Raw genomic sequence first — 26,148 nt, forward strand, 5'->3', positions numbered from 1 at the left:
ATACGACTTGAAAAATTAAAGTATTCAAAAATATTCATATTTTTGTTTATCTTAAACGAAGACTTTGTTTTAATGTTTTGGAAATAATTAACATAGATGGGAAGAAAATCTGTCAATACGTTAACATCTTTGTTGTTTTTGGTTGTTAGTATAACTTTGATGTTCTGAATACTCTTCAATCATACAGTTAGACATCAATACAAATGCTATAGACCTGTTTTTGAGCGAATATTGACCAAAACGTGTTAATGTGCCTTAAAAGAAAAAAATCAAAATTGACAGACACAGTTAAAATGAATCTACGTGACGCCAAGAAAATGCACTATCGCTAGAAATTCGTTCTGTTGAACGGCTAACATCACAGCTCTAGAATAGTTGACAGACAGACGAACACTCACAAAACAACCCGAAGGTCAATCAGAAATACTCGTTAAAGCTACTATAACTAGATTTCATACTGATTAAAGCGTGCCTTAATATCTCTATATTTCATATTCTTTAAAGCGACTATAACTGTAGATTTCATACTCTTTAAAGCGACTATAACTGTAGATTTCATAACTAACTAATAATATTGATGTCATTCGAGATACATCATCTGGGTGGTTCAGTTCGTTATCGATAAAATGCATTTAATGAATATTTACATCTTGGCTTTTGCTGTAAATATTGTAATCAGTAATAATGTTTTTACAATGCGGATGTTGAAATGAAGGCCTTTCATTTCCTAGTGATATCTTCCTGATAACTTCCAGACACAATATTTGTTCACCAATGCACTTTTCGTGAAATCAAGAACATTGAATGTTGGTTTGTTTTGTCTTACATACTGGAAGGTTTGCTTCCTTGGTCCATTGATGTGTAAATACAAATATTATCTACCTCCCCGTGAGATATGATAGAGTAAGTATGCTATTAAAATGTCTTGGTGATGTTGATTAAAGACCCGTGATACGTGTTCTAACATTTTGTGATACCATTACACGAAAAAAAATATAGTTATCTCTTTGGCATCTTTAAGAAAAGTTTCTGAATATTTGTTTGATGATATGAATTTCTCAACTTTTTATGACACGCTAATATAGGATTGTCGACTCACTGCCAGCTCGCTTTGAAGTAGGTGGGACTCACTAATCGGGAGATATGTTCGGATGCTGGGATACTTAAGCATGTCACTTTCCTACAGGAAACTTTATCCTTAAGTCTGTGATGTTTTAATCCGTCCATCAACAAGGATTTCATTGATTTCTGTGTTCTAGTGCAAATCGTAATTCTGGTATCCCGAGATAGTTATTTTAGCGATGTGTCTGGCCTTGTTATCGCTTGAACTTTGGCGATTTACCACGGGTTGTTATCCGAATACAAGAATTATCAGGCTATTTTCACTCGACACTCTTCCGATATAAACACTTCACCAACATCAAAGCAACCATATACAATACGTGTAATGTCAATACTATCTACACAAGTAAGAAAACATGTTTAGAATAATTATATATAACTCCTGTGTGTGTTTAATTATGAAATGAAGTGGGCGGGCACCGCTCGTGGCGATTACATAAACAGATTAAGCCAGGATGTGTTAGTTTGATAAAGCCCTATTCATTTGAAACGAAAATCGACTGAAGCTACTTAGCACGAGAATTTACTCGGTTATGTTGATATAGCTTTGAAGAGGACGTGCCACCTACTCCCTCCCACAATTCTATTCTATATCATTGATAATTATGTATCTCAAACTATCTTCAAAAGGCTCCTGCTGAATGCTGTCCTATTAAGATATTTGAGGGAGAACTCGATATGAAGAAGACACTACTTGACTCTGGGATGACGTTTGCCTACTGTTCGAAAGAATGACTTGTTGAATATTCCCTTTCCCCTCCCAGTATATCTCAAACGCCAACTTATTTAACACGCGAGTTGACACTTTAGATATTACGTACTTAAATCCAATCGATTAAGTCTGTCAATAAATGACAGTGGTATTATTTGTGACGGTCGACATTCCATCCCCCACACGCCGCAACACTGTTTACAGTGGCCCCATACAGTCTAAGGACACCGCAGTGTCTATTTGTAAGGGTTTTTTTGTCTGTTTTAGCTGCGTTATGTAATTTCGTGATATATTGGAATTCTGCAAAAAATGTATTTATGTAAAAGTATTTATGTTAGAAATTTGAAATGTTAACAAAGTTCCTAGCATCATTGACGAGCCCTAAAAGGACGAATCAGCTGTGTGACGTCTCTACCATGACTGACAAGTCCAACAAGGACAAAACAGTTGTATGATGTCCCTAGTATCACTGACAAGTCCTAGACGGTCGAAACAGCTGTATGACGTCCCTAGTATCACTGACAAGTCGTCATAGATGGACAAAACAGCTGTATGATGTCCCTAGTATCACTGATGAGTCCTAGACGGTCGAAACAGCTGTATGGTGTCCCTAGTATCACTGACGAGTCGTAATAGATGGACGAAACAGCTGTATGGTGTCCCTAGTATCACTGACAAGTCGTCCTAGACGGTCGAAACAGCTGTATGATGTCCCTAGTATCACTGACGAGTCGTAATAGATGGACGAAACAGCTGTATGATGTCCCTAGTATCACTGACGAGTCGTAATAGATGGACGAAACAGCTGTATGATGTCCCTAGTATCACGGACGAGTCCTAGACGGTCGAAACAGCTGTATGGTGTCCCTAGTATCACTGACGAGTCGTAATAGATGGACGAAACAGCTGTATGGTGTCTCTAGTATCACTGACGAGTCGTAATAGATGGACGAAACAGCTGTATGATGTCCCTAGTATCACTGACGAGTCGTAATAGATGGACGAAACAGCTGTATGATGTCCCTAGTATCAATAACGAGTCCTAGACGGTCGAAACAGCTGTATGGTGTCCCTAGTATCACTGACAAGTCGTCCTAGATGGACTAAACAGCTGTATGACGTCCCTAGGATCAATAACGAGTCCTAGGTGGACGAAACAGCTGTATGGTGTCCCTGGGATCAATAACGAGTCGTAATAGATGGACGAAACAGCTGTATGACGTCCCTAGTATCACTGACGAGTCGTAATAGATGGACGAAACAGCTGTATGACGTCCCTAGTATCACTGACGAGTCCTAGGTGGACGAAACAGCTGTATGATGTCCCTAGTGTCACTGACAAGTCGTCCTAGATGGACTAAACAGCTGTATGACGTCCCTAGGATCAATAACGAGTCCTAGGTGGACGAAACAGCTGTATGGTGTCCCTAGTATCACTGACGAGTCCTAGGTGGACGAAACAGCTGTATGGTGTCCCTAGTATCACTGACGAGTCCTAGACGGTCGAAACAGCTGTATGACGTCCCTAGTATCACTGACAAGTCGTCATAGATGGACAAAACAGCTGTATGATGTCCCTAGTATCACTGATGAGTCCTAGACGGTCGAAACAGCTGTATGGTGTCCCTAGTATCACTGACGAGTCGTAATAGATGGACGAAACAGCTGTATGGTGTCCCTAGTATCACTGACAAGTCGTCCTAGACGGTCGAAACAGCTGTATGATGTCCCTAGTATCACTGACGAGTCGTAATAGATGGACGAAACAGCTGTATGATGTCCCTAGTATCACTGACGAGTCCTAGACGGTCGAAACAGCTGTATGGTGTCCCTAGTATCACTGACGAGTCGTAATAGATGGACGAAACAGCTGTATGGTGTCTCTAGTATCACTGACGAGTCGTAATAGATGGACGAAACAGCTGTATGATGTCCCTAGTATCACTGACGAGTCGTAATAGATGGACGAAACAGCTGTATGATGTCCCTAGTATCAATAACGAGTCCTAGACGGTCGAAACAGCTGTATGGTGTCCCTAGTATCACTGACAAGTCGTCCTAGATGGACTAAACAGCTGTATGACGTCCCTAGGATCAATAACGAGTCCTAGGTGGACGAAACAGCTGTATGGTGTCCCTGGGATCAATAACGAGTCGTAATAGATGGACGAAACAGCTGTATGACGTCCCTAGTATCACTGACGAGTCCTATGTGGACGAAACAGCTGTATGATGTCCCTAGTATCACTGACAAGTCGTCCTAGATGGACTAAACAGCTGTATGACGTCCCTAGGATCAATAACGAGTCCTAGGTGGACGAAACAGCTGTATGGTGTCCCTAGTATCACTGACGAGTCCTAGATGGACGAAACAGCTGTATGATGTCCCTAGGATCAATAACAGTTCGTCCTAGATGGACGAAACAGCTGTAATCTGTGTATTTAAAACGCTTCCTTCTCTATTTTTAAACATTTTGTAAAGGGAGGTAACCAAACATTATTTACTATGCGGTATCTGTTGGTCTGTGCTGCAGTGTAAGTTGGGTACCATTTTGTTTAGATTCATCACTATTATTATTATTACAATATTATTGATGCTATTATACTATTTATGTATGCAGTCCATTATACCACCAAAGGGAGAGGGCTTATATAGGTTTTTGCATGTTGCCCAATACGCATTGAATTTAATTCGATAAAATCTTTGTGAAATGAAAAAAAAAACAAAAAACAAAAAACAAAAAAAAAAACAAAAAAAACACAGCTCTATGACATCCTGAACACCATTGACGAGTCCTACAAGGATGATGTAGTTATATGAATTTACTTAAATATTTTTATTGATTCCAATTCGACGATCCAATTCACGTATATGATTCTTGTAGAATAGCTTGAGATTTCAAGGTGGACATTGAGTCCCACAGCTTTGCCGTTACCTTGCATACTAGGTCTGTATTCTTATGAATAGTAGCACCGGCTCAGAATACACACAGGTATTTCTTATTATCAAATATCCAAAGTTACTAAAAGTTTTTGTGTAAGAGTAAGACGACTCTCTTCAAAGTATCCACGTTTCTTTATGCGAATTATACCTTCCTAACATCCAACTGGATTTTTTCACTGACGAGTTCTAAAAGAAAGAAACAACTGCATGGCACAGTTCTAGATTTAATTTAAACATATACTTTAGTACTTATTTGTTACTTAAATATACATCGGGATTGGGCATACAACTTATATTAAGCACAGTTCTAGATGTTTAATAATCAAATAACTTAACGTCAACTAGACAGACGGAGTAGTATGTAACAACAATTTAGAATGTTTAGCTGAAAACAATAACTCGTAAGAATCAATGTTCTGCTTCAATGAAAACCTAAAAAGATAGGTGAATAAATAAGAATGAATAAAAGACATTAACGTGTTGTTTTATGAAATACAACAATAAATCTATAAATTCTAGGAGTGTTAAAACCAACACTGGAGAAACACTTGTATACATTACTCGAACCTCCAGGAACACATCGTGTATTGACGAGTTTCATCTTTTGAATGTTTTTGTTTCACATGAAAATATTGACCACTGACCTCCATTTACAATCTAAATTTGATAATTTGGTATCAAACATCTGTCAGACATTAACGAAAAACTCATCTTAACAAAAATAGCTTAAGATCATTTATTTGGTATCAAATTTCGGTCAGATATGTACATATATCTATATCAACATTATCATTAAATTTAATTGTAAGTTATTGTCACAATTTTCGTTTTACTAATTCTATCACTTACGGGATCATTTCCTGTCGGGTTTTTTTCTGAAATAAACTCCGCATATAAAGTTGATATCTGTCCCGTATGTTTTGTGTACAGTATAATTATACCATCTCACTAATGTATCCGAGGACCATGTTACACGTTTTAACAGAGAGTTGATAAGATATGTCCGTATCCAATTACTGTCAACCTTTCAGATGATGTAAAGTGATTCGATATAACCCGAGTGTGTTACCATGACAAGCGTGCTCCAATACATTGAAGGTCATACTTGTTTGTTTGTACTGGGTGTTTCCGAACCTGCCAAGGTCATAATTATGGTGTAAAAGTCGGGATTAAAAAAATGTGTTTCCCCCCACATAACATGTACTGTACGCAATCAGAGATATTATCACGTAGTATGTTTTAAAGTAAATGCTAAAAACGTATTCATTGTGACGAATATTAATGTAGATTTTCCTGTAATGTAATGAACATACTATTTAAGTTCACCTTCAGTAGTAACACGTATCACTCGTGTATGTAAGATTCCATGTTGTGTACAATTGAAAAATATCAAGTATTTGCCACAATCGTGCGATATGTCAGTAATTACACAATTATATATCTACGTTTCCTCTCATTGTCTTAATAATGTTGTAAACCTTCTGAAAATTAATAGTTTTGATAATCTGTATTTGTAATGCGACATCGATACCGAATCTTGTTTTACTTATTGAAAACACATCTACTAGTGACTGTTATTTCTTTTCTTTTTATTTCTTTTCTTTTTCATTTTGATGGCCTTCGATAAATTACTTTTTTCGAAACAGATACGCGATGAAAACGTAATTTTCCCGATATTTAACACATGGAATATAACAAACTATATATTAACCCCGAAATACTAACTCCGAGAAGTTAAATGAATGTGTAGATCGGTCAATATAAACCAAGTAAAACAGACGATTTACAGTATTTTATTGGGATCAAGAATACACCTAACAAAGATATGCAAATTACGATAACAATTATTTCTTTGATGTCAACAAAACACAATGTACAACATGTTATTTAACAGTTTGTATACACATAAAACATTATTTACATATAAATTATCAACATGATCTAGTTTACCAACACATCGGGAATACCCAACAGCGATACTGTAAGCGCTGATTTCATCAACAGAAAACGTCATTATTTTATGGGTACAGTACATTTGTGATGACGTAGCACACGTTTGTCTGTTAAATGCGTCATACGTTCGCCGTCGGATACACAATGCTATGCTTTCTGATTTTCATAGAAGATTAATCGTCTTTGTCGATAGTAATTCTAATGCACGATCTCCCATGCCCCATTTATATGCATTGGCACTGTTTAAATCACAACTGCAATATAATCGGTAGGCGGAGGTTAGGTCACCATTGAGACAAATGTCTACGTATACATTTGTCAACAAAATGATGACACAAGTCCACAGGTACTAGTATATGAAAACGGACAGGTCTCCTCGAACACATTATATTCAAAATGAAGAATTTTCTCGATGATGTACTCTGTGATCAATTTGCTTTCTCTTCATCGAACATTTTATGCACTCCTTTGGACTCGATTCTTGGACCTTTAACAATAAATGTATCAACTGTTGCGGTCAAAGCAGTGTATTGTGAAGGATTATCACGAAGAGTTGAATCACAATTGTTTGAAGCACATGCACTGTCATTCCTTTTTTATAAAGGTCTATTATGGAAGGCATTCAGGTCTGAATGGTATCAGACATATTTACCTCCCTTCATTCGGCGTCATTTCCGTCGCCATGGCGATCCGTCCTTTGATTTGTATTCGGACTGTGAAAGGAGCTTGGTTATCCAGAGAGCTGTTGGTAAGGACTGGCAACCCAGATATTCGTGACGTAGTTCACGTTGTGTGAATGGTGGAATGACGTTGCACGGGGCACCAAATAGTGTCGTTCTTACTGCCCCACGTGACCCCTCGTTCACCTCCGGCGACGAGTGTTTGATAGAGTTTTTGCTGTGCTATAAGAGAAAAAATATCAATGAAAGTTTATCGAATGAATGTTTTCAATCGAATGTTATTAAATACTTTCAAGAATTATCGGTCACGTGATAAAATTCACTTTAACATACCACACACGAAGCATACTTCTATTTCAGAATGAATAGTCTTTCAAATGCGTCCAATTCAATTGAGAAATCAGAAAACTGAACGGAATGAGTTGACACTTTTCCCGATCATACCCTGTTGGCCTATTAGTACGTCCAGGGGTGTACAATTTCATTAATGGCAGAATGACAACATGATGATGCAAATCGGGGATAAAAAAATCGTGATATGATTTTGTGATATGACCTTTGCATGACGGATATCAATTATGGATGTGATTGATAATCCAATTTTGACACAATTTGGACGTATATCAAGGTGATGGTTTGCTAATTAGCATGTCTCCGATTACTCGTGAATGTTCACAAAACATTACTGAATAACATGTTGAATATATTGCCAAATAATACCGACTCAAAATAGACGGACGAGGTTTAGTGTATCAAAAGAATCGCCGATAAATTTAGAAGATTTGATATCAAACGCCGGCGGATTGATTTCACCATGCTCCTAGTGTTACCATCATGATTAGCCAAATTTAAAGTTTTACACTTCCGAGGAATGTTGTTCACGTCTTTTGGTGTTTGATCAGTCGACTACTCTATGACCTGCTGTATTATTTCAGTGTAGCCATGCGTCAACCTACACAGGCCATTTAACTAATATACATTTACACTTGTCAGGAATGTGACCATGTCTCATAAATCTCTGACCCCTGACCCCTGACCCCGTCTACTGTGTTTCTGTTATTGTGTCGATAATTATACATGGGTCAGTCCAGCCCCTCCCCAACCTTTTATTACCTCAACGAAATATTATCGACTGTTACGATCATAGAGTGCACGGCTGGAGGACAGATTTTAAACCCCATATCTCAAGTCAACTGATCCTAACGATAACAGTGTTCCACCGGCTATACTATATGCCATTCCAAATGTGCAGTTTTTTATGGTTTCATTGTAAGAGTATGTTATGTCAAAACGCGTTGACATTGCTGCACGACTGATTAATCATCGATAGTTGTACGTCAAGTCAAATTAATAAAATTAATAAAATACTACTACATTGCTGTTCTTCAACCTTCTAAACATGATTTAAATCGAACACTAATAAATCATGTTTAATTATTCAAACGTCAGGGTATTAATTGTATATTGTTGTGGGCATAAAACTTGTCAAGGTAGCATTACCGCATATCGTTTGTGATTACACATGGGTGACTTGAGAAATTCGAGCAAGTCGTTGCTTTTGAAGTGAATATTTCTATTGACAATATACGTAGTATATTTTTAGATTATTGTGAAGAATATCTTTTAGTGAAATTGAAAGACACTTTCACAAAATCGTAAGGAGCTTACTGCAATTACCGACAAAATGTACACAGCCCTCTATGGTTATTGATATGACTTATAATAAGACATTATTCATTTTTATACAGCTTTCATGAAAAAAATGACATTAAACCATCTTTAAAATTCTTACGTTATATTACTGTTCTAAAACAGAATCCGAGGTAGAAACAATGGGTTTAATTAAAATGTTTGATTTCCTGTTCTATTTCTCTATGTTTAATTACAAGACCGTGTTTATGTACTTTTACATTTTCTACGTAATTTGTAATAGCGTCAAGAACATTTCCCCTACTGTTTCCATAAGGAGGAAATAAGGGAAACAAATCTGTATAGAATATGTACATTCAATATAATTATGCCAAGGTAGAATATAACTCTGTTGTATCTCTGTAGAAAATAACTGTAGAATATTATACTTTGGAAAATGCATTTAAAACAGAAAGTTCGGCTTTACATTTTAAACCTGAACATGTGTACAATTGTTTACATGTCCTTTTTATTATTAATATTATTATTATTTTAAGTATATGTTGAACATACCCTGTGAACCTGCCACGTGCATTGTTGTGTGTGATTGGCCTTGACCCACTGTCGCGTGTATTCACCATCATAACTGTACTCGTTGTCACGGCCACTTGCGAACACAATCACGTTTCGATGGCGATGGGAGTTCCGGAAGGCGTCGCCAATCTGTCCGGCGTAACTTTGGTCAACGATCACGTGGACATAGCTTGCCGAGCAGTGTGATAGGTCTTCCTTTAGTTCATTCAACGGATACTTCTCATTATCCTCGGCCTAGGAAAGCAATAGGTAACAGAAATAAGATGGAATGTTATTTTTGATTTGTTGTTTCCTTATAGAATTAATCTTAATGAATATATCAAAATTTAAAACGTTACCTCACCAAACCCAAGTAGAGTTTCTTTATCGTGTTTTAAGACGCCGGTTGAGATAGAATTGTGAACATCTGAATTCGTATGGTCATTCCCCAGATGTTACTTACAAATTAGTAGGAATTAAAACAGTACATAACAAATGTAATCAATGATTGCAAAGCTCACCGACAACAGCCATTGCAAGATGTTTATTTTACAATCGAATCGCAGTAACTTTTAAATTCTCAATGTCAAATCACCGAACCTTATAACCATACGACATTTTGTTAACAGACATACGATATTTTGTTAACTTCTAATTCTAAAAGTAACAACTAGATCCAAAAATATAATTTAATTTAATCATGACAAGATCTATAATAATCAAATACACCAAATATTAGGGGTATGAGATGTATAGTTATAGATCGGAAACCCTTTAAAAAAACTTTAAACGTGAGTTTTGATACAAAGAAAGTCCTAAACATCGCAGAATTTGAAGAAAAATTTGTCCACGTTATTTTGTCATAACATCATTCCTAGACCTCTAATGAAGACAAATTAACCAAATTGGAAGCGTGTGGAGCGTATACTTATGGACTTATAAACTTTTCCAAAACTTGACCAAAAACCTTTATTTTTTTGGGCAGGACGCCGACGCCGGGGAGACGGCATAAGCTCCAGTTACAATAATAAATTGGTTGCACTAGAAATAATTACGAACTTGGAATATATTGACGTGACAAATACTTATCTTTGTTTAACGTCACATATTTGTCTAATAAAATTATATTGAGTATACCACCAAACTAGTCTTTATTTCCTATTATTATGATATGTTTACAACATGTTCTAGATAAATACATGAAGTTTGGTCCCGGCGCGACCACATAACAATTTGCATTGAGCCTCTCATATCGACATAGGAAACTAAGAGGCACGGAGAACTATTTATATATACGATCTGCATACCCCACAGTATTTATATATTAACCTAATCATCTTCCTGTCCCTCCACCACTGACCGTGACTAGAAATATTCTCACAGCTTATCAATAGAGACCACCCTCGACCATCTGATAAAGTCCTATCGTGTGATAACGAATGGTTAGATATACTCCCAACTGTTACGTTCGTGTGGTCCTAAATTGATTCAAAATTTCCATTTTCCCACCTGCGTCTGGTCTACACCTGGCAAAACATTGTGGTACACTCTATGTATTTATATAGATTTTACAAACTGTCCATATATACAATCGTAACACACTACCGACACAATCAATCAAAAACTATATCAATGTATGTTTCTTAATTATTATTGATTTATATTTGTCGATGCATTTTTAAATGCTATTTGATGCAACAGGTGTTGATACAATTGTGTTGAAATTTGTATGTCAACTATTTACAAAACATTATAAATATCATCATGATGTAAAAACCAACTAACAAAAACTAGAAAATATGTTTTTGCAATTCGAACATGTTTCTGTCAGGACATCTGTTCATCGTCGTTTATCAAAAATGCAATAAAAGCCTTTGCTTGGGTTTTTTAATGACAAGATACACGTTTGTTCTTAATTCCTTCTATGTACGATATTCATGCTTCTTTCATTAATTTAGACTGACATTTTCTCGGTGACGTTTTTAAATTTATCATCATTGCATCAAAACACGCTCGTCAACAAATATTGTTTTGTAAACAAGCATTTAATACAGCATAGAGTTTCGAAAAGCTTTCTCAAAACAACAGTATAGTTCAATGCTATGAAAACACCTATACACTTTGTATAAACGTCTCCCTGCATATCGTGGTACTACAGAAAACCTTCAGGGATGACAATCAAATGACCTTACAGCAGTATTTATAATTATTGAAACTACATAAACACACAATAGATTATCACTAGGAAGTTGACTGAAGACACGTGACCTTGATTTCACATTTGGCTATTATCGCCAACGAGTATTTTATTTCGAAAGTAATAATTTCCGTTATAACAAACTTAAGATAACGACGATGTCAATAAATAGTAGCAAACGTTCGTTAACAAATCTACGGAATGAATCTGTGATAAGAACGATTTATACGAGTCTGTATGGATTTCAAACAAAGCAGGTATTCGTCATTAGCTCAGCGCAAAATAATCAATGATTTTTAATTATTTTATTTTTGGGTCGGTAAACTATCTGCGAGCGGTGTCCGTTAGAGATATGAGGAAGTGTTTGTCGATTCTGAACTGGACCACGGCGATGACAAATATCAGTTTAACCTGATGATTCTATGCCGATGTTCAAACAATGACATTTCCATTTGTATATAAATGACACCACTTATTGTCAATTTTGTTTTGATTTCATTTGTTGTTGGTATTTAGTGATGGCTATTATACTGATATTGGTCAGACGCATATATGGCCTTCTGTGATATCAATATTGATTATTTATTATTTGTACTTCATTCTTATCGTGATAAAACGCATGGATTTTATACCAGCATTTAGAAAGAAAGACAAATAATAATGATAACAATAAAACAAATCTGCAAGGTCGTCCGACGAATGTCTCCTTAATGAGTACACAATTACAACAACTCTTCCACAGATCAGTGAGCATTAATACGAAGGAAAGTGTTAAACATAATGTTTTAGTTGAGGTAAAACTGTAAATGTGAATGTTATTCTTTCATTTGGGAATAATACATGTCCTTAAATTACATAAATTGTCTGGTGACATACATGTAGATGGAACTGAATAATTTATCAAAACCATCCAAATCAAACATGTTAATGTGGTCAAGTTATACCTGTATGTCTGTTTAGCGTAATATCAAGTAGTGTTTACCTATTTGATTATAGTTTTATCAATTTCTTTTTATACATATACTTATAAGGTTGCTTACCGTAATATCAAAGTATATGTATTTATATCTCTATAAGTGTGCCTTATATCAACTTTTACCTTCATGTTTGATTAATATCCTGTATATACCGCACCTTTGAAAGGAATGTCAACTTGTGATCATATTCAGGAGTTTTCATGAGTATCTTTTTATACTGTGCCTTTACTGTGTTTAATCGGTTTTGCGCTGGAATTATTGTTTTGTTATTATGACGGTATTCTTTGTTGTTTTTTATCGTCAAATAGGGTTTAATAAATCATGTAAATGATCTAATCCGCAGAAGTATTGTTTTACAGGATATATCAAAATATCCATTTCAAGAATATATATTTAAATTTGTATATGTAATTTTCAGTATATAATTATAAACACAACTACAATAATAATTAGATAATTATACGTTTATTTTAAGTTTTAAACCTATATAGAGTTAAAACAAAATTGGATTCTGACAATGTTTGACACCTTTCCCAGTATTGAGAATTTTTGACAACCTTTCCAACAATTGACATGTTTGACACCCTTCCTAATATTGACAGTGTTTTATACCCTACTCAATATTGGCAGTGTTTGACACCCTACCCAATATTGACAGTATTTGACACCCTAATCAATATTGACAGTTTTTGACACCCTACCCAATATTGACAGTATTTGACACCCTACTCAATATTGACAGTGTTTGACACCCTACTCAATATTGACAGTTTTTGACACCCTACCAAATATTGACAGTATTTGACACCCTACTCAATATTGACAGTATTTGACACCCTTCCCAATATTGACAGTATTTGACACCCTAATCAATATTGACAGTTTTTGACACCCTACCCAATATTGACAGTATTTGACACCCTACTCAATATTGACAGTGTTTGACACCCTACCCAATATTGACAGTGTTTGACACCCTACCCAATATTGACAGTATTTGACACCCTACCCAATATTGAGAGTATTTGACACCCTACCCAATACTGACAGCGTTTGACACCCTACCCAATAGTGACAGTTTGACACCCTACCCAATATTGACGTTTGACACCCTACCCAATATTGACGTTTGACACCCTACCCAATATTGACGTTTGACACCCTACCCAATATTGACAGTGTTTAACACCCTACCCAATATTGACAGTGTTTGACATTCTACCCAATATTGACGTTTGACACCCTACCCAATATTGACAGTGTTTGACACCCTACCCAATATTGACAGTGTTTGACACCTTACCAGTCCATCACTATTGATGTCCCATAGAAGCATGGTTCCGTCAGTCTTGGCCGGGCTATTGAGGTACAGAACCAGGGAATTCACACAGTGTGGAGAACGACACAGTGTCTGGATATGGTATCTCAGGGCGTACTTCATGGCCGCGGGGTGGACTTGGTGGGGACTTTCACCGGGCACTGTGTAAAGAGAAAATGTTTATTACTGATGAAATAGTGTTACTCAAGTGTGTATATAACTAGATAAATAGATAAATACTTATTCATACCAGTAACGATGAATTGAAGGTTAAATTGGTATATAGTGTTACTCAAGTATGTATATAACTAAATTAATCGATAAATACTTATTCATACCAGTAACGATTAATTGAAGGTTAAAGTGGTACAAACGACATTTTATGATGTGTTGACCTGTAGGAAGCATTCTTGATACTATTTTATTTTTGTAGTAGACAGCTACTGTATAAAATGATACACACACAAAAAAAAATCTAATTTCAGAAATGGGAAAATTATTAAAATTTCATGATCATTTTCATTTTTAACATAATTTCCTAATTATTTAAAAAGATAACAGAACTATAATAATGTATGAACATAGGTTATAAACAGGATACACTGTTGTAAAATATTAATTAGTAACTAACTTTCTTCCTAAAAAAAAGCATGTCTTGTAAAGAAAAAGAGGATCTTCTCAATTAGACACATAATAATAGGTTGTACGATATGTTATTATTATATACTGCTAACTTTAATTATTTACCAATATTTGACTTTTTACAGTGTAGGCCTATGTTGTGTATAATATTCACTTTAACTAAGTCATGTTTATTGAACTAATTTGCTTAATAGATTTCAATAACATTGATATGAATTGTGGGTACTGGTATGGCATATAAAATTGCGTATTATCATCTTATACATTTACGTGTTTATTTTTTATACATATTATATCACATATGCTGCCATTTGTAAATACCATTGTATACATGTTTATGGAAAAGGACGTTTATAAGTTTACAGCTTGTGTCCGATTCCTTTTGAATATTTTTTTCTAATAAAATATGTTTAGACTAATAAGCTGTACTGAGACGAGTCAGCAAACGAACGCAATGCTATATACATATATGGAACTTACAATGAATTGACATTAAGTACTCCAAGTACAATGTTACACTGAAGAAAGTGATTTAAATTACATAAAAAAGAGTTAACTATAAACAATATAAGGATACGATATCTTCAGAAATATTAGAGCTAATGTTCGCTCGCAAAATTGGACTGCCTTGGATAAAGGAAAAAATACAAATTACAAATGAAGTCGGGGTATCGTTATGACCTTGTGAAACAATTGATTATAATGCTAGGGTTCACTTGATCAAAGTGGGATTTCTCCGAGCGTGGTTTCAGAAATATTCCAGTAAAAAAATATATAGGTTTTCCTTATATATATATGTTTATGTCAACTAGGGTTTTACTGAATATTGCGTTAAATTTCATAAATGTGAGATATATTTCATCTTATTACACTATTTAAAGAAGTGGAAACATGAACTCTTATTAAATCACTCAAATGCCGCTAGCGTTATAGAATATGTATCACTGCTACATAGGAAAACACTAATACTGGACGTGGTTTGATAATGCTAGTTATTTATAGAACAAAGAAACAGAAAACTAGCATTAGGACTTGCGAGTGTATTACATATTTGGAACGTATTTGTGTATGATTGTATAATTAAAATGATGAAAACCCTCAGGCCATTCACTTTAATGCACAAAAATTACGTTAATAAGCTTCCCTTATACTCTGGCTGGTTCAGAAATACACTTTTGCTATCAGATAACATGTTATGGAAGGATTTTAACGGGTTTGTTGATGTGGCCCTTCAATATTGTTCTAAATTCAGGCGTTCAGCGTCAGTGTAAGTGGGTACTAGGGACGTGCATAATGTATCATGTTTAACGTCTTTGAAGTTGATGATCCTGTCAAAGTGCAATGTAGCTAATCAGATCAATTTCCGGGAACAACTTGGAAATAAAGATTTTTGGGTTTTAATTCATCGCTAACGGCACTGGTACAAGTCGGAGAATATAGCAATCTCGCATATAGTTTCTCAGGTGGGACTTTCTATTTACGAACCATTTCATCATCATTTACATTGTTTATACTGCGTGCAGTGATTCCTGTGAGGGATGTCGCCGTTTCAATAACGTGTACACATATAAAGCATTCATTTCACGTAGCTAACTCTGAATTGCGGTTACCTTTATAATGTTAATCAGGCATGAAAGATAGAGTTGTAAAAAACCTGACCCCGCCCACTATCGCTATCGTAAGTTCTCACGCTCGTTTGCTTGCCCATTATAAACTTTTCACTCATTCAGGAAATTATGCATGTCCTCAATTGGCCGGAAAATATCACGCTCTCACGCTAGTCTACGGATTTTCTGAATGGATATTTGTATGTCTGAAACGAATAAGAAAAATAAAAAATAAGAAGTTTTTATTATTTCTGAATGAGAATGACTGTTCTATTGTTAAGAACACTTATATAAATCTATTATTTATCTGTATGAAAAAACCTTTCTCTGGTCTATTGATTGATTATTTGTGCTTTTGCATGATCCTCGGTTGTATTCTTTTGAACCCTTCTTTGGCCTCTAAGTGTTTTGGTTTCGTGTTGTATTTGTGTGGTATTTGAAACCAGTGTTATCTAGATCAAAGTTTGAAGTTAATACGTGTGGTCAGTTCACATATAATAAACAAATGAAATTCGACCTCTCAGATTTCATTTCTGGTCATACAAAATTAGAGCCATGAATATCGGTTCGCTCCATTTCTAACATGTTGGTTACATTCAGCGATTTTTAGATATACGTTTTATGTACACGCTATGTATAATGTTATCACACGGAAACACTGTGGTTTTACGACTGCATACAATGAGATTTATAATCAACTTATCTATATTTGAATTATTGGCCATACTAACCCTATGAGTAAGTGCCTAAACATCTGATAAAACGTTTTTCGGTAGTAAAATAATTGGTGTATTATACCGAGAAAGTTATCATAAGAGTTTGATATGAGTATCCCTATCTACCAATTAATATATCATTTACCAATTAATAGATTAGTTAATTAGTAGATTGTTATATTACTTAGCAACATATGACTCACATATGTTCTCTCTCCGTATATCTATATACCTCTATTGGTGACTTTGTTTAGGTAATATAAGGAATTGTTCACCAGAGAAAGTGATATTCCCCGAGGATGGAGACAATTTAACAAGACCTCTAGAGGAGGAATCGTCCAATCAGTAAACGGCATAAATCACCGAAAAATGTGTCACCATGCTTAATATTTACAACAATGGATGTGTATTAAAGCTACTGACTCGATCTTTTACATAATATTGTTAATTTAAACATTTTTTCAACAACGAAGGGTACGAAAAGCCGCTAATATACCAGATGACAGTAAAGGTTATAGCTTAAAATGATCCGTGTTAATAAGAGAGAGCATCACCAGGGAATATAATATTGGTTCTATAAATCTATAGTAAACGTTGTCACCACGTAATCCTGAATACAATGGTTCATACATCAAAAACTCTTAAATATATTTCATTATAGGACATACGGAGGTGGGGGTAGGGGTGGGGGTTATCTCCTATCTCCACCGAGACAACCATATGACGTAAATTATTAATGCAGTATCTTAACACGTGTGTGACATGACAGTATATGTCACTGTTGTGTATTTACACGTGTGTGACATGACAGTATATGTCACTGTTGTGTATTTACACGTGTGTCACATGACATTGTCAATGTAGTATATTTACACGTGTGTCATATGACATGTATTATGTCATTGTCATGTATTTACACATGTGTAACATGACATTTGTCAGCCAACTATAGTATATTTACGTGTGTAACACGACATTTATTATGCCCTTGTCATGTATTTACACGTGTGTAACATGACATTGATAAGCCAGCTGTAGTATATTTTCACGCGTGTCACGTGCCATTATATATGTCATTGTCGTGTATTTACACGTGTGTCACGTGACATTATATATGTCGTTATCGTGTATTTACACGTGTGATATACTACATTATGATGAGATGGCCGTGAGACAAAGCCTAGCAGGCCTACTTCTATGGTCAATATGAAAATAAATTCAGCATTATTAGTTATAGATACCACAAATGTTGAATAATGTGCATCGAACTGTATCGTAAAGCTGGTTCATCATTCACGCGCTAAGTAAAGTTAGTCGACAAAACTGTGATAACCGAGAAGGGAAGTGAAAATAGGATCGTCTTACCAACTCTCTTAGCTTATATATTCAACGACACAGAAAACCAACCGTTTCAAGTGTCTGCCCTCGTGAGAGTTTGAGGGCATTAACAAATGACCAAGCGCTGGACACCCTTTGAAGTAGGTTCCATTTCTGTAAAGGTCATCAATTTATAATTTAATTATAGCACGGTGGGGAATGGGTTGTTATTTTTGGAATAACAATTGATACGGCGGTCCAATTTTATAGATTTTGATATTAAAGAGACAGTTTTATCTCTCTGCTATCAATGGAGATCGGCTTGATATTAATGACTCCATATCAGTGTAATGGTGAAATGGGCTTTGATCTTGAATATGTTGGAAATTCTACGGGTTGTCCTTCGAGCAAACTCCCAAGTGTATGGCTCATATTATCACCATCAACCTGTTCGATTGACATAGTGAATTATACGCATGTGCAAACAGTATCATCAGCGGAATGACCTCTTGACCTGGATTTATAGATTACAATGGATGTTCTTATCGATATAAAATACGAATACCTCCGGGATGCTCCCGATTGTATGTTTTTGGTTCTGTGTTACAAAACCATTTTCTGTGTCAGTTGTTCACTGAACGTCAGCAAGATTATACAATTGTTTGCTGCTGATCAATTTAGGATGAAAGTTTTCGAATAAATCTGAATTACAGTAAAAGATATTTTGTATATATTTCCCCGACTGATATGTTATTTAAAAAAAAACTGAATAATCGTAAGATTTGTGATGTTACTCTGACAAAATAGAACTGCGATAGTAATCAATTTACGACTACTGCATAATAATTATACATAATAAGACAAATATTAACAACATACGGGAGGCCCGTTGCATCCCATCCAATATCAATTTGGGAAACGTATCTTGCCCAAGGACACAACCACGACAGTACAGACCAGCCCATTTCTCAGCTTCCCGAGAAACACAAATCGACATACATTTGTAGGTAGGGAGGATCGAACCACACACCTCGGATCTTCACCTGAGGTTACATACGGTCGGTGTTCTAACCAACTGAGGTTACATACGGTCGGTGTTCTAACCAAATGAGGTTACATACGGTCGGTGTTCTAACCAACTGAGGTTACATACGGTCGGTGCTCTAACCAACTGAGGTTACATACGGTCGGTGTTCTAACCAACTGAGGTTACATACGGTCGGTGTTCTAACCAAATGAGGTTACATACGGTCGGTGCTCTAACCAACTGAGGTTACATACGGTCGGTGTTCTAACCAACTGAGGTAACATATGGTCGGTGCTCTAACCAACTGAGGTTACATACGGTCGGTGCTCTAACCAACTGAGGTTACATACGGTCGGTGCTCTAACCAACTGAGGTTACATACGGTCGGTGCTCTAACCAACTGAGGTTACATACGGTCGGTGTTCTAACCAACTGAGGTTACATACGGTCGGTGTTCTAACCAAATGAGTTACATACGGTCGGTGCTCTAACCAACTGAGGTTACATACGGTCGGTGCTCTAACCAACTGAGGTTACATACGGTCGGTGTTCTAACCAACTGAGGTAACATATGGTCGGTGCTCTAACCAACTGAGGTTACATACGGTCGGTGCTCTAACCAACTGAGGTAACATACGGTCGGTGCTCTAACCAACTGAGGTTACATACGGTCGGTGCTCTAACCAACTGAGGTTACATACGGTCGGTGCTCTAACCAACTGAGGTTACATACGGTCGATGCTCTAACCAACTGAGGTTACATACGGTCGGTGCTCTAACCAACTGAGGTTACATACGGTCGGTGCTCTAACCAACTGAGGTTACATACGGTCGGTGCTCTAACCAACTGAGGTTACATACGGTCGGTGCTCTAACCAACTGAGGTTACATACGGTCGGTGCTCTAACCAACTGAGGTTACATACGGTCGGTGCTCTTTCCAACTGAGGTTACATACGGTCGGTGCTCTAACCAACTGAGGTTACATACGGTCGGTGCTCTAACCAACTGAGGTTACATACGGTCGGTGCTCTAACCAACTGAGGTTACATACTTACCAACTGAGGTTACATACGGTCGGTGCTCTTTCAACGTAGGTTACATACGGTCGGTGCTCTTACCAACGAGGTTACATACGGTCGGTGCTCTAACCAACTGAGGTTACTACGGTCGGCGCTTTAACCAACTGAGGTACATACTTACCAACTGAGGTTACATACTGGTCGGTGCTCTTACCAACTGAGGTTACATACGGTCGGTGCTCTAACCAACTGAGGTTACATACGGTCGGTGCTCTAACCAACTGAGGTTACATACGGTCGGTGCGCTAACCAACTGAGGTTACATACGGTCGGTGCTCTAAGCCAACTGAGGTTAATACGGTCGGTGCTCTTACCAACTGAGGGTTACATACGGTCGGTGCTCTACCAACTGAGGTTACATACGGTCGGTGCTCTAAACGCAACTGAGGTTACATACGGTCGGTGCTCTAACCAACTGAGGTTACATACGGTCGATGCTCTAACCAACTGAGGTTACATACGGTCGATACTCTAACCAACTGAGGTTACATACGGTCGGTGCTCTAACCAACTGAGGTTACATACGGTCGGTGCTCTAACCAACTGAGGTTACATACGGTCGGTGCTCTAACCAACTGAGGTTACATACGGTCGGTGCTCTTACCAACTGAGGTTACATACGGTCGGTGCTCTAACCAACTGAGGTTACATACGGTCGGTGCTCTAACCAACTGAGGTTACATACGGTCGGTGCTCTAACCAACTGAGGTTACATACGGTCGGTGCTCTAACCAACTGAGGTTACATACGGTCGGTGCTCTAACCAACTGAGGTTACATACGGTCGATGCTCTAACCAACTGAGGTTACATACGGTCGGTGCTCTTACCAACTAAGCTATGTGGAAACGATTTTTATGACGTACTCGTTCAGATTGTCTATACGTACTGGAAATGCCTGTGTCGATTTAAGAGGGAGATACTATCATACGTTTTGGACGTTTTGTCAAAGTATGCGGCATGCATTTCAAAGTGTGTGTACCTTTAAGACAAGGACAATATGTTGCCACTTTTAATTATACTTACTTGCATAGCAATGAAAAATAAAAACTAACGGGTGCAGATAAGAAAAAGACTGTTCTGTTACCGGTAATGCTTTGAAGTGTTAAATATCGGGACAGACATCTTTGTAGAATAACATAAGTAACTGTTACTGGTTCTTATTCTTGGCACTTCAAAGTCGTCACAAAGAGAACGTATAGGAGTAGATAAGATTAGATTTCAGGGTTGCATATTTAGCGATTAATACGACACTATTTACACAATACCTGCTTTGTAACGTTATAGACTATCATTGTCAGTGAGGTAACGCGGTTGCACTTCACCTTCTGTATAAGTGTTAATTGTGTCTGACTAGAGGACGATTAGTCGAGTTTACTCAAATACACACGACTAAATAACAGATTTACGTCTGTGTAAAAACATCTTCAGACATCTTAGTTTCATTATATTAACCTTCCAGGTGAAGGGTTATCACACACATACAAACACACGCCATAGCGATAGACATTACTTACGGTTGATGCCGGTAGCTCCGTTAGCGAAGAATATATTGATGTTACGTTTTTTGAAGGAATATTGCCGTAACATCCAATAGAATCGTTCGAGGTTATGCTTGTGACTGACGCCTGTGGTTTGTCTATTCCAACCCCCGGATACAAGAACCGCCTGGTCACATATTTCGAAAATCCTGCACGTCGTATGAACCATTTCGTGAGTTGTGGAGCACCGTTTGGTGTTCTCTTTGATCGGATTGCAGATGAGTTCTGATGATTCATTCAATGGCCTTAATTCCGGACATCGTCCAAATCCATCTTTATTTTTCCAACATTTGAGAAAATTGTATCTTTGTTCCATATATAATTCCTGTGTTCCTGCCAGTGTCGAAGTGTACCACAGGAAGAAAATTAATCTCGCACCGTCGGGCGTGGTGCCTGCGTCGGCCATGGCGTTTTATGGCGTTCTTACAACGACGTTTTAATGCCAACGTTAAACAGTCCCCGGATGATTCTGAAATGAAAAAATGATAGGTAAAATAAATGTTAACCTAAATTATTTTATAAAAATTGGGAAGTTGTATTAACCTATATCAATCACGTGTCTTTGGCCCGGATGGAGCGAGCGAGGGTCTTATTGTGGGAGGAAACTGGAGAACCCGGAGAAAACCTACGTGGTCGGGTAGTTTACCCCATACCAACATGACTCCCTTCTCACTTTCGATCGGGCAATCCGTGACATCTAGATGCAAGACAAGTGTGTTTCCACTGCGCCATCCGACCACCCAGAAAAAAAGATAGTTATATATGCATGCTCAAAGTATTGATTTAAAACATACAGAGGGGAAATACCAAAATCAGTTACGTTAACTGAGATCAGTTTTCTGCAGGTTATCTTCGATAATGCACTTCAGTGAGATAGCACTATAAAAGTCGGCAGAAAGTCCACAATGCCACAAGTAAAGCGAACATATTAAAACCTCTCGAATGCGTATATACACTCATTAGGGAGTGATGCACGAGAAGAATTAATTAAATAATAAAACGGGACGATAAACAAAAAAGGCAACATCCTATCCGAAGAAGTATCCCCAATACTACAATTATGTTAGTCAATAAACCTTGGTAGTCATCATAGGACAGTTAAGGTATCAAACAGATACAACAATAAAGATAGGATTCAATTGAATACAATGTATATATATATATATTCTTTCAACCAAGAATTAAGAATCCCAAACAATGGATTCTCTCTACCCGGAGTGTCGGAATCCCTAAACAATGTGTGCTCTCTCACCAGTACATAAAATTGAACTTGAAATCCTGTCACAAACGTATGATGGTAAAGAACAATTCGTGATATTTCTAATGAGGATAATATCGCATCAAACGAAATTGACGCGGCCTTAAAGCATGACATGAAAGGTACTTGTTCAGTGGTAAGCTGATATAATCAAAAGTGTGTAGATTTCAAGCCAAGAATTGTTTAGTTTAGTGTATGTCTTTTATTCTTAACGAAAACAGGAAAAAAATATTAACACGATGTGATAATGACATCAAGGGATAAAACATGACGTGGCTGATTGATATGAAATCGACACACGTTTTGATCACAGTTTGACCAAGTAATTGTGTAAAATATTTTTGTGTTTGAAATGTACATACAACAACATTCAAAGAAGGGATTCAAGACGAGAAAGGCGACTTTAATGTATTAAGATTAGGAGTAAGACAGTGACTTTGGATATAAAACAGCATCAGTTATAATGATAAACATTCCGCTTTTGTGGAGTTGTTGGACCGTACTCAGAAACTCGGGCCAGAGCCCCTGTGTTTGTCCCTACTCACAATCGGATTGAACAACGGCTCCTACCTCTGCATTATGGCGCTCAAAGGAATATGCGCCACAGGTGCTGGGTATGGATATTAAAAGCGCATTAATTTAACAAAGTACATGTGTTGTTCACCTGGTTTCAACATCCGCGTGGAAAAGTGTCCCTGCGCTGGTGGGTCAATGAGAGCAGATTCATACACACGGATTAGTTCGATAAGGAACATATGACTTCAGAAATTTAATGAGATTCGCCATGAGTTGGTGTTCTGTAATTAAAGTACATTCTTCGCATGGGCAATGTTGCAGGATTCTGCGCAGATGCGTTTGTTTTGTTGATTTACCCAAATCCAAGACATAACAGAGAAATGTCTTCTATTCTCTTTGATTATCCAATTACTACAACGGAATACCTGTAATTGTGTATAAATGATGGGACTAGACTCATCAGTGTGGTAATAATGAGTACCTGATCCGTGTCATTTCCGTGAGTAGAGTCTGGCCCTTTCAGCCAGGCCGAGCACCTGTTGCATCTTATTGTCTCTGTAAAACCTGGCTAATTAAGTCTGAGGTAAACCACTGGCTGTGTACAAACGGAACAGACCCAACATCAGCCGTAACGAATAAAGCTTTAACATGTAAACTCACAGCTGTTTATAAAACTCACTATCTGCAGATTTCATTTCCATTTCATTTAAATCCTTAGAAGTTATAAAACCATGAGGTTTAGCTGTCATTTTATCCACGTTTTCAGATAAATTCTTTGAACACATCATACAAGCTGTATAATACCGTTTTCTATTCAAGGGTATTCATTTAATACGCTATCACAAATAAATCCTTTACACGTGCGAGATTCACACCTGTCTACTTGACCTATTTAATTTGATTTATCAAAGATTAAGTTTACCTTTAATTCAGTAAGTATAGTACATTGTAAATCATATTTGTCGGGGACAGAGTCCTCGTGTGTAATTCTACGTATGACAGTCGGGGACAGAGTCCTCGTGTGTAATTCTACGTATGACTGTCGGGGACAGACGACTCGTGTGTCAATGTCGTTATTTTTAAACGGAAGGTGTTATGCAGAGGCAATGAAGACATAAACGGTGAACTATTATTTAATGTTGATGACATATTTAAAATCAATTCATATCCATTGAAAGTGTTCATTCCTTTTTTCTGATATTCTATATTTATTGAGTTGAATAATAACATATATATCATATTATTGAAATTATAATCATTTATTTATACAATAACTCCTAGATATAAAATTATACAATATTGTCTGGCTACAAAATTATACAATATTTTCTGGCTACAAAATTATACAATATTGTCTGGATATAAAATTATACAATATTGTCTAGATACAAAATTATACAATATTTTCTGGATACAAAATTATACAATATTTCTGCATTAAAATGATACAATACATCCTTTCCATTTTGTTCCGTTTTCCGTTCGACATTTTAGTTACAACCTGAGTTGGCATATACCTATAGTTTACGGCGATAATTGGATAATTGCCCGAGCAAAGGCGAGGATTCCGTGCCGACTGCATCTATGTACATTCCCCTCTGTTAACGAGAACTGCGGCCTCTTTGAAGTCGGTAATATGTACAGAGTGACAAACGAGAGCGGAGATATGATAGACCTTTGTAAGCTCGTGCTAACCATGTTGTTACCCGATAACAGTTGACTTGGATTACCTTTGGGAATTTAATGTTTTCAATTCCCTCTCTAGCCACAACGTTCGGGGGTATTAAACCCATCAGTTGTGTGGATAGCAGTGCTACACGTAGGCAGTCTCTCATAAATAAAACAAACTCTAATATACATGGCACTGTGGTTTGTATTCTTTAAATGTGTATTGCTTTGTGTTTACCTGTAAGTCATTCGCTCAAGGCTATTTCAGCTTATCCGATTTTCCACCTAAACCATTTCTAGTAGTGTGGTTAGAGAAATACCTATCGGTCCACGGGGCAAGTAAAAGAGGCAGCAATAAACCTCAACAAATAAACCGATTTGAAATATTGTAATTCCATTAAATTAAGTAAACACGTCTTTGTCAGTAGGTTTGTTAAAAATGATTTAATGATTGATACTTAATGATTTCTACCCCCTCGGTAGGTCCGCTGTGTTTGGTCGTGTGCCCTGTGAGTCACTTTGTCCCGACTGTTGGTAAGTTTCGGGAGTACACCAGACAATATCTACCTTTGTGAAAACGATTTGAAATATGTTTCCTGATAGATTAGCAAATACTAGCGTCATCATGTTGGTCCCTCCCAGCCAATTAACTATACATATTATTATCTACTG

At 36.8% G+C, this 26,148-nt stretch overlaps 1 protein-coding gene across 1 annotated transcript in view; it reads right to left on the bottom strand.

Moving 5' to 3' along the window:
• Positions 1 to 6,555: 6,555 nt before the first annotated feature.
• Positions 6,556 to 26,148, bottom strand: part of LOC117343822 — a 29,820-nt gene continuing 10,227 nt past the window's right edge. The window contains 5 exon segments of the mRNA XM_033906342.1: positions 6,556 to 7,633; positions 9,614 to 9,868; positions 14,091 to 14,266; positions 22,011 to 22,377; positions 22,379 to 22,503. Coding sequence (XP_033762233.1) covers positions 7,400 to 7,633; positions 9,614 to 9,868; positions 14,091 to 14,266; positions 22,011 to 22,377; positions 22,379 to 22,503 — 1,157 coding nt within the window. The 3' untranslated portion in view covers positions 6,556 to 7,399.

Source organism: Pecten maximus, chromosome 15 (assembly GCF_902652985.1).
Source record: "Pecten maximus chromosome 15, xPecMax1.1, whole genome shotgun sequence".
Classification (NCBI taxonomy): Eukaryota; Metazoa; Mollusca; class Bivalvia; order Pectinida; family Pectinidae; genus Pecten; species Pecten maximus.